Genomic DNA, 18,463 nt, shown 5'->3' on the forward strand with positions numbered 1-18,463 from the left:
CAAAAAAAAAAAAAAAAGAACTTAGAAAGAGGAAAGAAATGAAAGAGTCTAATCTAGAGACTATCACTAAGGCAAGAAGTCCTCACCACCCCCTGCAAAAAAATGAGTTATGTGTTCTTTTCTCCATGTTAGCAGATTTATGTATAAGCATTTTAGATGCAATGAGATGTTTTTTGCTTTCAGTTTGTGTTTTTTCCTCTCCAAATACTAGTAACCATAGAAATATTGAAAGTAAACTTTCTTTGCAGGTATTTAAATAATACTTTTATTTTGAATCCTCACTCTTCAGTAGCCTAAGGGAAGTATACAGAATTTCTCTTTGTGTAGAACGTTGTGAAACATATAATCATCTCACATGATTGGCATATTAAATCAAATCAAAAGAAAAATATTAAGAAAGTAGCAATTGGCTGTCAGCTGATCAATTGTAAGTAATCCGTAGCTTTGCTCTGGGTATTGTAAGCTACAGGAAGAAAAAAAAATCAAGCAACTCTCTTGTGTTTTATTATAATATTGTGGACTAAAATTTCTATTTTCTGTTAATCAATAAAGTATTTTCACTCTTAGGCACTTTCAGCTTCAGGAACTATGTATCATTTTCTTTCATAGCCATACACTCGGTAGGCTCACAACATTGTTTCTCCTTTATTGTTACAGCTTGAATATCTTTCCTCTCTAATTATTTCTGGATCACCCTGTCAGCAAGTATTTATCATACCCCGGTACTGCTAGGTAGACCAGGTCCTTATTTTTTTCCTTATAAATAGAAAGACAAGACAAATATGCCATACATAAAGTAATTTTAGGAGGTGATTTCAGTCAGCATACAGAAGAAGTCTTTATATTTATGTTAGTATGCACCATATATGCACTTCTCTTTTTCAACTATAACATTTTTTTTTTGTTTTAGATTGCCAGAAAGCTTTCCCGAATTGCAGAATTTGACATGTCTTTCTGTAAATGACATCTCACTGCAGTCTCTGCCTGAAAATATTGGCAAGTAAGTTTTTATGTGAAGTTTGCGTATACAGGGTGAAAGGGCGTTTATATCATCAACTCCACTTCCTTCGCTTTTACAGGTCTTGTTTTTCTACTCAGAAAGCCGTTTAGCCAGTCTTCAGTATCTCCCTCAAGAAAGATCATGCAATATCTCCCTCAAGGAAGCCTCTGCGTTTTTGCATCCAGTTGCCCCTAAATTTTAATGGTTAAAAAGGATGCTGCTACTTGTTACTAGTGAAAAACCTAATTTGTTTTGAAGTTTTCTCTAAACGGATGGATTCCAGAGTAGTTAATTGAAGCGAAGTAGCATGTGTTATATAGGTGGTTATTAAATACTGTCAGAAACGACTACTCGTAGTAATTTCATTGAAAACATAGGGCATGTGCCCTAAACAGCAGCTCTGACAGCGTTTGTGTGCCGTGGACCTGGGAACAGGGAGTTAGGGTGGTGTGTCTGGAGAGCAGGTGTGGTGTGTGTGTGTGTGGGGGGGGGGTGGGCTGGGGAGAGGGGTGGGATGGGACGGGCACGTGTCCACGATGCTGGCTCGGAGGTCGGGGAGGACAGCCATGTCAAGAAATAAAATCCTGTGGAGAAACTGTATGCTGGTGAATCAGTGTTCTTTTGCACATTCCCACAGATGAACTGATTGATGGAATTATCTTAGTAGGTCTTCTAGTCTTCTCCATCCCTTCAGGACAGACATTGGCTTAAAGCAGTCTGGTGGCTCATGCTTGACCACTTAAAAGCCCACCGTGGCCAGCTGACACTGGTGGACCGGTGTGTCCTGCTGTCATAAAGGATTTCTCTCGGCCTTACCCGTCCTGCCTAAGTTCTAAGATAAAACAGAAGCTCGCCTTTTGGGGAACTGCAGTGTATCTGGGTCTGTTCTGCAAAGGTTCTCTTGCCAGACGTCTGAAGCCCCCTGCGTCCCCTCCTTGCAGGAGGAGGACGGCTGGCTGCCCTGTTTCCGTCTGCAGGTCTCTGTTCCTCCGAGGTTCACGCTGATGCTTGGACCCTGGGCCAGCACATGTGCTGATTAAGAACTGTGCCCCTTAGCTCTCAGGAAGGGACAGAGACAAGAGGGTCCCTGAGTTCATGGTACCCATTGTGGAGGAAATTCACAGTGTTTTGCCATGGATTTCATGCACTGCACTCTTGCTGTGTCAAGTTTCATATATTTCTAATTAATATAATAGCCACTGAAATACTGCTGCTGCCCTCCTCCTGCCCCTTGGGGTCTCTGGAATCTAATTCCCTTGAGACCCTCCTCCACTCTCCCCGGCCTCCCACTGGCCTGATGGCTGCTCCTTCCATCCCCTCATTCATGTCTTTTTAAACAGGTTTCATGCTTTGAGAGAAAATATGTTCTTATTAAACCAGAGTTCCCTCTCACTCCCTACTGCATTGTTTTTATGGAAAATGTTACTTAACAATCCTTTCAGGATAATTTACAATAGTCTTTATGCCACTTTTCTGTTAATATCTATGTTTGTTTTTGTCAACGTTCAGCGTTTCTTGTGTATCTGCTTTTTTGATCAGTAATAAGGGCAGTTTTTTGTTTTGTTTCAAGTTTAGATTTAATCAGCTTGTGTTATTATTACAGCCTCATATATACTGCTTGTTTCCAAAATAAAATGCCACTTTGAACTTGAACTGTGTGGTGAATAATCACCCAGAAAGTAAGAATATTGGTTAGAGGAGTGAATCAACTGATTTTTATTAGGTCAGCTGGTGAAAATTAATGGGAAACGGGACGTTTCCTATTCCTGGTTTTGTTACCGTAGCAAGAGACTCCATGGTTTTTTCCTGTTGGACTTAGGGTTTATGTGTCCGTTCTCACTTAGTAGAAAGAAACGGAGAGCAGACTCCTCCCTGGGGAAGACTGGACCCCTCTTGTGCCCTGGACGGTGCTGAAAAGGCACTTGAAACGGCTGAGTTGGTGACTGTCCAGGAGATCTTCTGTTTGCATAAGCATACTGTACTTTAAACAAATCGTTATTTGACACTTACCAACTTTCCTCTTGGGAGGGACTCTTCAGTTTCCCGAAGATTCCCACATGGTTGCTCGGGAGCATTTAACCAAATATTTAGTAACCAGAATACTTCTCAGAGACAGTATGGTATCGTAAACAAGGCACAAAGATCGGGTCTTACAAAAAATACGAAAATGACATCGAATGGCCACTTGCATGACGGATACTCACTGTTGTCTCTGTGGATTCTGAAGTGGAGGTTTGGGCATAAATTAACCCTGCCGGTTTGGTCAGATGGGGCAGCTACCTCAGCATTGGCCTTTTGAGCCTCAGTTGACGATGGGATCTCGGCATCTCCTTTCGGCACCTGGCACAGCACGTGGCCTTAACTGGGAGAACTGTGGGTTTCTCCAGGATCGGGTGGGCGTGTCCCGCCTGGAGGAGAGAGCCCAGCCTTTAGGACAGGCAGCCTTGCAGGGCCTCGGAGCTGAGGGCAGCCTGTCCCATCCCGTGTGATTCGCCGACGGCAGTTTGAAGAGCATTCGGGCGTTGATGGCAGAGTTGGAGGTGGAGTCCGGCGCTCCTGGCCCCAGGCCTGCTTTTCCCCCACTCCACCCCCATCACTGTAGGACAGCCGCCTCCCGTGGCCCTGAGGGGCTCAGCGACTTTCTCCTCATTCCCCTAGCGACACCTAACAGTGCATTTTTTAAGTAGTCAGGTCCAAACAACTTGATAAGCATTTTTGTCCTAACAACCTAGCAGCTGTTCGAAAAAGTAATAGTATACATTGAAAGACTGAATGTTTGTATTTCCTTCTTAAACATCCCCAAATCTGTGCTCTGGGAGGTGGGTTACCCGATGGGCACCTGCCCAGCTTCTCAAAATACCATGGCATTTCCTTTTCCACGTCCTCGGCGTTCGTCACCGCTTTGCAAAGATGCACTGTCCTCGACAGGCGTGCAGAGGTCCCGTGAGTTTGCCTCAGTGCACAGTAGCCCGCTGCCGGCGGAATTGCTGAGTGCACTGTTTGGGTGCTTGGGCGTCTGCAGCATCAGCTGTTGGTGATGAGCAGCAGCCAGCATCGCCCAGGTGGTTCATGTTCTACAGGGCGTGGCTACGTGCCAGGTAACCGTCAGTGCAGTTACCTTGATAAAGCAAGTCTCTCAGGTAGTAGAATCTTCATAATACTTGTGGCAAGATGAGAAATGATCAGGAAAATCTTTTGAACCACAGAGAGTTATACGGGCTACTTCGTGCAAAAGCACACATTTTTCTTTCACTAGAATAAAAGTGTCTCAAATTTGCTGACTCTTTTCTGTGATGGCCCGTGAGTACATTACTTGGTCCTTCAAAGGAAAGGTGATACCTAACAAAGAGCGGGAAACGAACTCACCTTCAATGGGTGTTTTAAAACCCCTTTGTTAAAAATAGAAAAATACACCTTCTGATTAGTCTTTATGAGCAAGTGTTTGATGTTGGGGAAGATGGGAATTTATCAGCTGAATTTCAGCAAAGACCTTTCCATAATCAGAAGAAATTTGAAAAAATTGGTCCTAGGGTGATTTAATAAGTGCAGCTGATGACGCAGTTCTTGGATCAGTGTAACTTTGTGAGGTGTCTTTTTCACCTGTTACAGCCATTAAACAAGTATCAAAACAAATCATTTAGAATCAGTTTTGTCCCCAAATGTAAAACAAAAGATTTACTACATAATACAGTATTTTCAGTCTCATTGCTTTCACTAATGAGAGCCAGAAAGATTTTTGTATCTTTAGTAAAATATTTAAAAATATTTTTTCTTTTGTTTTATCTTCTACTTAAATTTTTTTGGTTTTATATATTTTATAATGTGTACAATATAATGGCACATAGTGCTTCTATATTTTTTTTTTAAATAAATAGAAGGATTACTCTTTTTTTTTTTTTTTTTTTGCTGTACGCAGGCCTCTCACTGTTGTGGCCTCTCCCGCTGCGGAGCACAGGCTCCGGACCCGCAGGCTCAGCGGCCATGGCTCACGCGCCCAGCCGCTCCGCGGCATGTGGGATCCTCCCGGACCGGGGCACGAACCCGTGTCCCCTGCATCGGCAGGCGGACTCTCAACCACTGCGCCGCTAGGGAAGCCCCTGAAGGTTTACTCTTAAACGTGTGGGGACCACCACTCTAGAGCAGACTGTTTGGGAGTCCCTTAAGCCAGAGACCAGTGGTTCTCAAACTCTGCCTTGTTGGGCCCCTAGGTGTTCCCGGGAAGTCTCTGCCGGGAGTTGTGGAGAGTGTGGACCAGTGCCCTGGTTCGTGGTCTCTGCTGGTCCCTGTTTGTACCACCACAGCTCTGCTATTAGCTTTAAAGTTTTTTTTTTTTTTGTATCGGTGTTCCATATAATATTTTCATTTAAAAAGTCTGCTGTATATGTGTTTCACTCGAAGTTTGGAGACCCCTGTTTCAGATGCTTGGTGGTGCTTGTTTATTGTAGCAGCATGCATTGGGGAGTTTTCACTGGGTTATAGATCCCGCTGAGCTCTGCTCAAACCAAGCAGAGAGCTTCAAAGCCTTTTATGAAAGTGAACTTCAAAATTCTTTACCTGCCTCCTCTCTTTACAAACTGGCTGAGGTTTTTCCCCACCTAATGGTTGAAATTCTGCCTCTTTCATGAAACCTCCAGTGATTGGAAGAGGTGAAATAGATCCCAGACTCAGATTCCCTGACCGCCCCTCCCCTCCCGCCACATCGCACACACAATCAGCCCTTGAGTGCTTTGTCTGCGCACAGAAGGCTAGTTCAGTGTTTGATTGTGTGTGTGTGTGTGTGTGTGTGTGTGTCTGTTAGCGTGTGCACCCAGGCCACCTTGTCTCCTGTAGCTGTGGGGCTCTGGGTCTGAGACCCTCTTTGTGTCTCTACTGACCCTGCCGTGGCTCTGACACGCTGAACAAGTTCGTGGGACAAGGTGCACAGTGTTACCTCCTGCATGCTGCTGGTTTCCAAGCTGACATCGTAGATGATCCAGTTAGGTTCCAGACGCTTTGTGTTGGGACCTCGTTAACCTGTTCCTCCACTGTCACTTTTTGGGCTAAATGCTATATAGTTTCTATAAAAGGTTGACATAAAGAAATAACTATGAAAAGAACCTGCTTCCATTGCCCTGAAATCTTCTACTGAAGAATAATTATTATCCATTAATATTGCTTAATTTCCCCCATATAAGGAGCCACTAGGGAGAGATTTTTAAAATATTTATTTTTTAGAGGGAAAAATGCCTCACCGGGAGAACTGTAAGCGTCTTCCTTTTAATAACAGTTCTGACATTTATCACATTTCCCTTTCTGCTTTTGTTGCCAGAAAGCTCAGAGCTGGTTCCCACGATCAGCGAGAGCAGCTGTGTTAGTTTCCATGGGATGAAAGGACCTGGAGACCTGGGAGCAGAGGTGCTGCGTGGCACGCACAGTGGGTGGGGGGGAGGCGGGGCGGTGCTCTGATGGGCACACCTGTCCTGTTACAGCACCCTACTCACAGGTTAGCATGAACCATCCCTAGTTTCATTAGCTTTGTCTGTAAAATGGGGGTAAGTAATCTGCCTGTGTGTGTGTGTGTGTGTGTGTGTGTGTGTGTGTGTGTGTGTGTCGCTGGTGGGTGGTAGAGCGGGGGTTTGAACTTGGTTTCTCCCTGGAAAAAGCTGCATTTCCTTTGCTGCAGGTGCCCCACTGAGCACACTAGTTTCCTCCTCCCTTGCCCGGCCCTCATTTTCTCATTCATGAAACTTTTTACATATTTGCACTTTTTAAAGAGCTCTTTAAATCCCTCTTAGAAAAAGTTGGGGTAAAGTTAAGTAAAGGACTTTATCATCGAAGGTGACACTTAGCACAGAAGGGCAGCGGTGGAGGAGGAGGGAGACCTTCATAGGACCTTTGAGAGTAGAGTTCCACGTCCGGGATGGGCTTTAAGAAAACTGTCTGAATAGAACGGATTTTTCAGATAGGCCCTTGAAAACAGTGCCAAGTGACAATGACTTTTTACTATCGCTAAACACACCTGGAAGATTCTACCAGTCAAGCCCGAAAGGATAATTTTGCTTTAAAGAGTTTTCAAACGTTGGTACAAAGTGTGAATGAATTTTTCTCTCAAAAGAGCTTGTTGATAGTGAAAATAGTTTTCTTGAGACCAGTTGTATCAATTTCTACTCAAGTAAATCACAAACTGCATTTTTTTGCTTATCGAAAGTGAGGTAGCCTGCAGACAGACATGATATTGTATATAGAGAATCCTAAGGAATCCACAGGAAACTATTAGAGCTGATAAATGAATTCAGCAAGGTTATAGGATACAAGATGAATGTACAAAAATCAGTTGTATTTCTATATAATAGCACTGAACAATCCAGGATGAAATTAAGAAAACAATTCCACTTATAAAGCACCAAAATGAATAGAATACTTAGGAATAAATTTAACAGAAGAAATGTAAGACATGTGCACTGCAAACTACAAAACATTGTTCAAAGAAGTTAAAAACGACCTAAATAAATGGGAAGACATCCTGTGTTTATGGATTAGAAGACTTAAAATTGTTAAGATAACAGTACTCCCCAAATTAATCTACAGATCAACTCAATCCCCATCAAAATCCTAGCTGGCTTTTCTGTAGGAATTGATGAGTTGATCCTAAAATTCATATGGAAATATGAGAGACTCAGGATAGCCAAAGCAGTCTTAAAGAAGAAGAGCAAAGTTGGAGGAGTCATGCTTCCAGATTTCAAAACTTAACTGCAAAGCTACAGCAATCAAGACTATGTGGTACTGGCATAAGAATAGACATACAGATCAATGGAATAGAATTGGAAATTCAGAAATAAACCCTTGCATTTATGGTTAACCAATTTTGACAAGAGTGCCAAAACAATTCAATGAGGACAAATAGTTTTTTTTGTGTGTGTGTGTGGTACGCGGGCCTCTCACTGTTGTGGCCTCACCCGTCGCAGAGCACAGGCTCCGGATGCGCAGGCTCAGCGGCCATGGCTTATGGGCCCAGCCATTCCGCGGCATGTGGGATCTTCCTGGGCCGGGGCACGAACCCGTGTCCCCTGCATCGACAGGTGGACTCTCAGCCACTTGCGCCACCAGGGAAGCCTGAGGACAAATAGTCTTTTCAACACATGCTGTTGGGACAACTAAATATCCATCAACATGCAAAAGAATGAAATCACACCCCTACCTCACACCACATACAAAAATTAACTCTAAATAGAGCAGAGACCTAAATGTAAGAGTTAAATCTTTGATAGGAAAACATAGGGGTAAATCTTTGTGACATTGAATTAGTCAGTGGTTTCTTAGATATGACATGAAAAGTCTGAACAACAAAAGAAAACATGGGTAAATTGGATTTCATCAAAATCAAAGGCTTTCTTGCATCAAAGGATACTATCAACAAAGTGAAAAGACAACTTACAAGTGGGAGAAAATATTTGCAAATCATATATCTAGAATACATAAAGAACTCTTACCACTCAACACTAAAAAGACAAATAACCCAATTAAAAAGAGGCAAAGAATTTGAATAATTTTTCCAAAGAAGATATACAGATGGCCAATAAGCACATGTAAAGATGCGCAACATCATTAGTCATCAGATAGACGCAAAACAAAACCACAGTGATACACCACTTCACACCCATTAGATGACTGTCATCAAAAAGATGAATGAATGTTGGTGGAAAAATTGAAACCCTCATACATTATTGGTGGGAATTTAAAATGATGCAGCTTAGGGGATGTAAATTGGTGGAGCCACTATGGAAAACAGTATGGAGGCTCCTTAAAAAACAAAAAAAAGTTTTACTGTATGATCCAGCAGTCCCACTCCTGGGTATGAATCTGGAGAAAACTCTTAATTCGAAAAGGTACATGCACCCCAGTGTTCATAGCAGCACTATTTAATACAATAGCCAAGACATGGAAGTAACCTAAATGTCCATTGACAGATAACTGGATAAAGAAGATGGGGTATATATATACAATGGGATATTACTCAGCCGTAAAAAAGAATGAAATAATGCCATTTATAGCAACATGGATGGACCTAGAGATTATCATACTAAGTGAAGTAAGCTAGACAGAGAAAGACAAATATATGATATCACTTATATGTGGAATCCAAAAAATAATACGAATGAACTTATTTAGAAAACAGAAACACTCTTGCAGGCATAGAAAACAAACTTATGGTTACCAAAGGGGAAAGGTGGTGAGGGATAAATTAGGGGATTGGGATTAACAGACACACACTACTATATATAAAATAGATAAACAACAAGGACCTACTGTATAGCCCAGGGAACTATATTCAATATCTTGTAATAACTTATAATAGAAAAGAATCTGAAAAAAGTGTATATATATATAACTGAATCATTTTGCTGTACACCTGAAACTAACACAATATTGTCAATCAACTATACTTCAATAAAAAAGATGCAGCCCCTCATTTGAGGGCGCAGGTCCTTCCTCAAAAAGTTCAGCATAGGTACTATATGACCCAGCAGTTCCACTCCTTGTTATGTTTACCCAAGATAATTGAAAACATATGAAACATATGTTTTCATATGGGGAAAACATATGTCCCCAACGCAGGGGACACGGGTTCGAGCCCTGGTCCGGGAAGATCCCACATGCCGCAGAGCAACTAAGCCCATGTGCCACAACTACTGAGCCCATGTGCCACAACTACTGAAACGCGCACGCCTAGAGCCCATGCTCCACAACAAGAGAAGCTACTGCATTGAGAAGCCCATGCACCGCAACAAAGAGTAGACCCCACTCGACGCAACTAAAGAAAGTTCGAGTGCAGCAACAAAGACCCAGTGCAGCCAAAAATAAATAATTTATATTAAAAAAAAGAAAACATATGTCTATAAAAAATGTGTGCATAGATGTTCATAGCAGCATCATTCATAATAGCCAAAAGGCAGAAACAACTCAAATTTTCATCAGTGATGAACTGATAAACAAAATATTCTTATGTCTATGTAATGGAATATTATTCAGCCATAAAAAGTAGTGAGGGGGCTTCCCTGGTGGTGCAGTGGTTGAGAGTCTGCCTGCCAATGCGGGGAACATGGGTTCGTGCCCCGGTCCGGGAAGATCCCACATGCCGCCAAGTAGCTGGGCCCGTGAGCCGTGGCCACTGGGCCTGCATGTCCGGAGCCTGTGCTCCGCAGCAGGAGAGGCCACAGCAGTGAGAGGCCCGCATACCGAAAAAAAAAAAAAAAAAAAGTAGTGAGGTACTGACACATGCTACAATGTGGATAAACCTAGAAAACATGTTAAGTAAGGAAGTCAGACAGAAAAGGCCACATGTTGTAGGATTCCATTTATATGAAATGTCCAGTATAGGTAAATCCGTAGAGACAGAAATTAAATTAGTGGTTGCCAGGGGCAGGGGTGGGGTGGGCCAGGGTGAGGGGAATGGGGTGCGGATAAGGAATGGCTTCTGATGGGTCTGAAGTTTCTTTTTGGATGATGGAAATTTTCTGGAATTAGGTAGTGGTGATGTTTGTACAGCCTTACGAATATACTGAAAACCACTGAATAGTACACATTGTAAAGGTGGATATTATAGTATGTGAAATGTATCTCAATGAAAAAAATAAAAAGAATGGACGTTAGGCAGACTTGAGCCTGGTGCTGCTGAGGGATGAGGCTATACCTGGGAAATGGACCTAGGTTTACTCTTACAGGCACTCCTCCCCGAGGTAAGCTTACAGGCAATGTGCTGAAGTCGTTTTGTCTCAGTTACTGGCACCTGCTGATCAGGAGGTCTGCACAGCCAGAGCCTCCAAAAGGTCCAGGTGTTGTGGAGGGGTGGGGGCGGGGTAGGGAGGATATAGAAGCCCCATCGGGAACTTGTGGAGGATTTGGAGAATCTGGGGAGGCTCTGCCTCCATCGGGAGCTGCTGTGTCTTGACTTTGTGTATCTGGCTCCATGAGATTCCATATCCTTTGCCATTAAAGAAACCGGTGGCATCAGAAAAAAAAAAAAAAGTTAAGTTAGCCTCAATATGTCTAGACATCTCTACTCTGTTTAATTAAAATTTCTCCTTGAAAAAGAGCATTCTTTAAGAAGAAGAAATATAAGCAATGGACTGGCATGGTGCCCAAAACCCAGTGGTCAGTCACTAAATGGTTATTATCAATAAAGATTTGATTGTCACCATATGCTAATAGAAGTGGAAGAAGCAGATAAGCCCTGGGTTCTCTGGCAGATTGAAGTCAAGTGTGTGGTTGTGATTTTGTGTCTGCTGCCCTTGGGAATGGTGACCTGTTAGTACGTGCTGCCTGTGAGGAATCAATCTTTTTGAAAACTGTTACTGTATTTAATGGTCTTGTTTTTTTTTTTTTGAGGCCCAGAAATTTCTGTAAAATATTTGTTGTTCCAAAAACAAAATGAACAATTTTTAGAAAAATTTCTAGAGCAAAGCCACCATAAGGAAGTTTGTAACTAGAGATTTCTTAAATACTAATCTGGTATTAAAAAAGCAGAAACACTATGAATGTGTGTTTCTCCCCCGTTCCAGTCAAATGTTATTGCCGTAAATGTTTACAGATTTTATATTTTAATGGTTTAATACTGTACTGCCATTTGTTTGCTCGGGGCACCTTAATTTATTCTTTACTTTCTTAATGATGTTGGCCACCGAAATGGAAAAAAAAGTCCAAGTGGTTTAGAAAGGAATTTTTGAAATATAGTGGAGAACAGATGTAAATTTTTTTAAAGTAACCCCTCATCCAGTCCCTGAAATAGAATCCTAAAAATATAGTTGGCCTACATTCTGGCTTACAGAAGAGTGTAACTCTTGTGCCTGCTCTCAGGGACCGTGTAGAACATTAAGATCAGTGTTCTGGAAAGAAAGCCTTCTGTGCACACTCTTTCTGCAGGAGCTTGTTAGGTGTTTGTCTTTCTTTTCTTTTTTTAAGCCCCATTTGGTGGTAAAAACGGCGGGAGTGAAGGGAGGATAGAAGATAGTGGTTTCTGTAGGAGGAGGATGAGGTCCTCCTGATGGTATCACATAGAAATTTAATTTGCCAGAAATTAAAATTGAAGGGTAAAATATCTGTTACTAGGGGAGTGGTTAAAAAAATTAAGGTCTATATAGAGAGATACTATGCAATTAAAAAAATACTGGGGTGTACAGATAAGAAAGGAGACAAATATCTGCTCTGTATAGGATGCTACCTTTAGTGTGAAAAAAAGGAGATAAGCCTATACATTCATACCTGTTTGTCTCTGCATAAAAGGCAACTCTGGGTGAACACATAAATATCTAACAAAAAGGGTTATTTCTAGTGAGAGGGTCTAGGTGGTAGAAAACCAGATAGATGAAAGACAGAAGTAGGAGGAAACTTATTACTGAATACTTTATTTTACATACATGTAGGTTCATGTATTACCTATTCACAAAGTTGACTTCACAAACTCAAGGGTGAGAGATGGCAGAAGATGGTGATTAAAAACGCAGATTCCCTGGTGAATCTTGGCTCTGCCCCTTCCCAGTTGTGGAAGACCTTGTTCAGGTCCCCTCTCTGTGCCTCCGTTTTCTCATCCATAAAAGTTAGTTCTTGGAAAGCGCTTGCACCGGTGTCTGTTGTATAGTAATCTGCTGATATCATTATTAGAAGTCGGAGGATTAAAGACCAGTCATTCTCAATTTGCATCTCAGTGTCTAATCCTTGGTCACATATGTAAAAGTATTAGAAGTACCGGATGCTTTCTTTCATCTCTATAATACCACGTGTTGACTGAAGCAGCTGATAAATGCATGTGGAGTTTCTCTTGGCCTGTGGTTAAGAGCCTGGCCCCTGAAGTAGACAGAATTGCATTCAGGTCCCCCAAATGCATCACTTCTCAGCAGCGTGTCCTTTACTCGGTACTGCTGAAAGATATGCAGAGATGCTGGAGTGGAATTGACCAGGTTGCCTTGATGGGGAAGGCTCCATCCTGAAATCTTTTTTTTCTAACATCTTTATTGGAGTATAATTGCTTTACAATGGTGTGTTACTTTCTGCTATATAAGGAAGTGAATCAGTTATACATATATCCCCATATCTCGTCCCTCTTGCGTCTCCCTCCCTCCCACCCTCCCTATCGCACCCCTCCAGGAGGTCACAAAGCACCGAGCTCATCTCCCTGTGCTATGTGGCTGCTTCCCACTAGCTATCTATTTTACATTTGGTAGTGTATATATGTCCATGCCACTCTCTCACTTTGTCCCAGCTTCCCCTTCCCCTTCCCCATATACTCAAGTCCATTTTTTAGTAGTTCTGCGTCTTTATTCCTGTCTTGCCCCTAAGTTCTTCATGACCATTTTTTTCCCTTAGATTCCGTATATATGTGTTAGCATACAGTATTTGTTTTTCTCTTTCTGACTGACTTCATTCTGTATGACAGACTCTAGGTCCATCCACCTCACTACAAATAACTCAATTTCATTTCCTTTTATGGCTGAGTAATATTCCATTGTATATACGTGCCACATCTTCTTTATACATTCATCTGTTGATGGACACTTAGATTGCTTCCGTGTCCCGGCTATTGTAAATAGAGCTGCAATGAACATTGTGGTACATGACTCTTTTTGAATTATGGTTTTCTCAGGGGTATATGCCCAGTAGTGGGATTGCTGGGTCGTATGGTAGTTCTATTTTTAGTTTACTAAGGAACCTCCATACTGTTCTCCATAGTGGCTGTATCAATTTACATTCCCACCAACAGTGCAACAGGGTTCCCTTTTCTCCACACCCTCTCCAGCATTTATTGTTTGTAGATTTTTTGATGATGGCCATTCTGACTGGTGTGAGATGATATCTCATTGTAGTTTTGATTTGCATTTCTCTAATGATTAATGATGTTGAACATTCTTTCATGTGTCTTGGCAATCTCTTCTTTGGAGAAATGTCTATTTAGGTCTTCAGCCCATTTTTTGGATTGGGTTGTTTGTTTTTTTGATATTGAGCTGCATGAGCTGCTTGTAAATTTTGGAGATTAATCCTTGTCAGCTGCTTCATTTGCAAATATTTTATCTCATTCTGAGGGTTGTCTTTTCGTCTTGTTTATGGTTTCCTTTGCTGTGCAAAAGCTTTTAAGTTTCATTAGGTCCCACTTGTTTATTTTTGTTTTTATTTCGATTTCTCTAGGAGGTGGGTCAAAAGGATCTTGCTGGGGCTTCCCTGGTGGCGCAGTGGTTGGGAGTCCGCCTGCCAATGCAGGGGACGCAGGTTCGTGCCCCGGTCCAGGAGGACCCCATGTGCCGCGGAGCAGCTGGGCCCGTGAGCCATGGCCGCTGAGCCTGCGCGTCTGGAGCTGTGCTCCGCAACGGGAGAGGCCACAGCAGTGAGAGGCCTGCGTACTGCAAAAAAAAAGGATCTTGCTGTGATTTATGTCATAGAATGTTCTGCCTATGTTTTCCTCTAAGAGTTTGATAGTGTCTGGCCTTACATTTAGGTCTTTAATCCATTTTGAGTTTATTTTTGTGTATGTTGTTAGGGAGTGTTCTAATTTCATTCTTTTACATGTAGCTGTCCAGTTTTCCCAACACCACTATTGAAGAGGCTGTCTTTTCTTCATTGTATATTCTTCCCTCCTTTATCAAAGATAAGGTGACCATATGTGCGTGGGTTTATATCTGGGCTTTCCATCCTGTTCCATTGATCTATATTTCGTTTTCTTTGTGCCAGTACCATACTGTCTTGATTACGGCAGCTTTGTAGTATAGTCTGAAGTCAGGGAGCTTTATTCCTCCAGCTCCGATTTTCCTTCTCCAGATTGCTTTGGCTATTCGGGGTCTTTGTGTTTCCATACAAATTGTGAGTTTTTTTTGTCCTAGTTCTGTGAAAAATGTCAGTGGTAGTTTGATAGGGATTGCATTGAATCTGCAGATTGCTTTGGGTAGTAGAGTCATTTTCACGATGTTGATTCTTTCAATCCAAGAACATGGTATATCGCTCCATCTGTTTGTATCATCTTTAATTTCTTTCATCAGTGTCTTATAATTTCCTGCATACAGGCCTTTTGTCTCCTTAGGTAGGTTTATTCCTAGATATTTTATTCTTTTTGTAGCAGTGGTAAATGGGAGTGTTTTCTTAATTTCACTTTCAGATTTTTCATCATTAATGTATAGGAATGCAAGAGATTTCTGTGCATTAATTTTGTATCCTGCTACTTTACCAAATTCATTGATTAGCTCTAGTAATTTCCTGGTATCATCTTTAGGATTCTCTATGTACAGTATCATGTCATCTGCAAACAGGGACAGCTTTACTTCTTCTTTTCCGATTTGAATTCCTTTTATTTCTTTTTCTTCTCTGATTGCTGTGGCTGAAACTTCCAGAACTATGTTGAATAATAGTGGTGAAAGTGGGCACCCTTATGTTGTTCCTGATCTTAGTGGAAATGGTTTCAGCTTTTTACCATTGATGATGATGTTGGCTGTGGGTTTGTCATATATGGGCTTTATTATGTTGAGGTAAGTTCCCTCTATGCCTACATTCTGGAGAGTCTTTTTTATCATAAATGGGTGTTGAATTTTGTCGATAGCTTTTTCTGCATCTATTGAGATGATCATATGGTTTTTCTCCTTCAATTTGTTAATATGGTGTATCACATTGATTGATATGCATATATTGAAGAATCCTTGCATTCCTGGGATAAACCCCACTTGATAATTGTGTAGGATCCTTTTAATGTGCTGTTGGATTCTGTTTGCCAGTATTTTGTTGAGAATTTTTGCATCTATATTCATATATTCATCAGTGATATTGCCCTATAGTTTTCTTTCTTTGTGACATCTTTGTCTGGTTTTGGTATCAGGGTGATGGTGGCCTCATAGAATGAGTTTGGGAGTGTTCCTCCCTCTGCTATGCTTTGGAAGAGTTTGAGAAGGATGGGTGTTAGCTCTTCTCTAAATGTTTGATAGAATTTGCCTGTGAAGCCATCTGGTCCCGGGCTTTTGTTTGTTGGAAGATTTTTAATCACAGTTTCAATTTCAGTGCTTGTGATTTGACTGTTCATATTTTCTGTTTCTTCCTGGTTCAGTCTCGGGAGGTTGTGCATTTCTAAGAATTTTTCCATTTCTTCCAGGTTGTCCATTTTATTGGCATAGAGTTGCTTGTAGTAATCTCTCATGATCCTTTGTATTTCTGCAGTGTCAGTTGTTACTTCTCCTTTTTCATTTCTAATTCTATTGAATTGAGTCTTCTCCCTTTTTTTCTTGATGAGTCTGGCTAATGGTTTATCAATTTTGTTTATCTTCTCAAAGAACCAGCTTTTAGTTTCATTGATCTTTGCTGTAGTTTCCTTCACTTCTTTTTCATTTATTTCGGATCTGATCTTTATGATTTCTTTCCTTCTGCTGACTTTGGGGTTTTTTTGTTCTACTTTCTGTAATTGCTTTAGGTGTAAGGATAGGTTGTTTATTTGAGATGTTTCTTGTTTCTTAAGGTAGGATTGTATTGCTATAAACTTCCCTCTTAGAACTGCTTTTGCTGCATCCCATACGTTTTGGGTCATCGTGTTTTCATTGTCATTTGTTCATAGGTATTTTTTGATTTCCACTTTGATTTCTTCAGTGATCTCTTGGTTATTAAGTAGTGTATTGTTTAGCCTCCATGTGTTTGTATTTTTTACAGGTTTTTTCCTGTAATTGATATCTAGTCTCATAGCGTTGTGGTCGGAAAAGATACTTGATACGATTTCAATTTTCTTAAATTTACCAAGGCTTGATTTGTGACCCAAGGTATGATCTATCCTGGAGAATGTTCCATGAGCCCTTGAGAAGAAAGTGTATTCTGTTGTTTTTCAATGGAATGTCCAATAAATATCAATTAAGTCCATCTTGTTTAATGTATCATTTAAAGCTTGTGTTTCCTTATTTATTTTCATTTTGGATGATCTGTCCATTGGTGAAAGTGGGGTGTTAAAGTCCCCTACTATGATTGTGTTACTGTCCATTTCCCCTTTTATGGCAGTTAGTATTTTCCTTATGTATTGAGGTGCTCCTATGTGGGGTGCATAAATATTTACAATTGTTATATCTTCTTCTTGGATTGATCCCTTGATCATTATGTAGTGTCCTTCTTTGTCTCTTATAATAGTCTTTGTTTTAAAGTCTATTTTTTCTGACATGAGAATTGCTACTCCAGCTTTCTTTTGATTTCCATTTGTATGGAATATCTTTTTCCATCCCCTCACTTTCGGTCTGTATGTGTCCCTCGGTCTGAAGTGCATCTCTTGTAGACAGCATATATACCGGTCTTTTTTTTTTTTTTTGTGATACGCGGGCCTCTCACTGTTGTGGCCTCTCCCGTCGTGCAGCACAGGCTCCGGACACATAGGCTCAGCGGCCGTGGCTCACGGACCCAGCTGCTCCGCGGCATGTGGGATCTTCCCGGACCGGGGCACGAACCTGCGTCCCCTGCATCGGCAGGCGGAGTCTCAACCACTGCGCCACCAGGGAAGCCCCCGGTCTTTTTTTTGTGTCCATTCAGCCTATGTCTTTTGGTTGGAGCATTTAATCCATTTACATTTAAGGTAATTATCGATATGTATGTTCCTATTACCATTTTCTTAATTGTTTTGGGTTTGTTATTGTAGGTCTTTTCCTTCTCTTGTGTTTCCTGCCTAGAGAAGTTCCTTTAACATTTGTTGTAAAGCTGGTGTGGTAGTGCTGAATTGTCTTAGCTCTTGCTTGTCTGTAAAGGTTTTAATTTCTCTGTCAAATCTGAATGAGATCCTGCTGGGTAGAGTAATCTTGGTTGTAGGTTTTTCCCCTTCATCACTTTAAATATGTCCTGCCAGTCCCTTCTGGCTTGGAGAATGTCTGTTGAAAGATCAGCTGTTAACCTTTTGGGGATTCCCTTGTATGTTATTTGTTGTTTTTCCCTTGCTGCTTTTAATATTTGGTCTTTGTATTTAATTTTTGATAGTTTGATTAATAAGTGTCTTGATGAATATGTGTTTCTCCTTGGATTTATCCTGTATGGGACTCTCTGTGCTTCCTGGACTTGATTAACTATTTCCTTTCCCGTATTAGGGAAGTTTGCAACTATAATCTCTTCAAGTATTTTCTTAGTTCCTTTCTTTTTCTGTTCTTCTTCTGGGACACCTATAATTCGAATATTGGTGTGTTTAATGTTGTCCCAGAGGTCTCTGAGACTGTCCTCAATTCTTTTCATTTTTTTTTTCTTTATTCGGCTCTGCAGTAGTTATTTCCACTATTTTATCTTCCAGGTCACTTATCTGTTATTCTGCCTCAGTTATTCTGCTATTGATCCCTTCTAGAGATTTTTTAATTTCATTTATTGTGTTGTTCATCACTGTTTGTTTGCTCTTTAGTTCTTCTAGGTCCTTGTTAAAGTTTCTTGTATTTTCTCCATTCTATTTCCAAGATTTTGGATCCTCTCTACTATCATTATTCTGAATTCTTTTTCAGGTAGACTGCCTATTTC

The 18,463-nt window shown here is 41.1% G+C and overlaps 1 protein-coding gene across 2 annotated transcripts in view; it reads left to right on the forward strand.

The window, feature by feature from the left end:
* LRRC1 (leucine rich repeat containing 1) overlaps nt 1-18,463 on the forward strand; it is a 126,897-nt gene that overhangs the window by 74,551 nt on the left and 33,883 nt on the right. For both annotated transcript variants that reach the window (XM_073810869.1, XM_019931436.3), the window contains one exon: nt 911-1,000. In XM_073810869.1, coding sequence (XP_073666970.1) covers nt 911-1,000 — 90 coding nt within the window. The remainder of the gene's footprint in view (nt 1-910; nt 1,001-18,463) is intronic.

This window comes from Tursiops truncatus, chromosome 10, assembly GCF_011762595.2.
Source record: "Tursiops truncatus isolate mTurTru1 chromosome 10, mTurTru1.mat.Y, whole genome shotgun sequence".
Lineage (NCBI taxonomy): Eukaryota > Metazoa > Chordata > Mammalia > Artiodactyla > Delphinidae > Tursiops > Tursiops truncatus.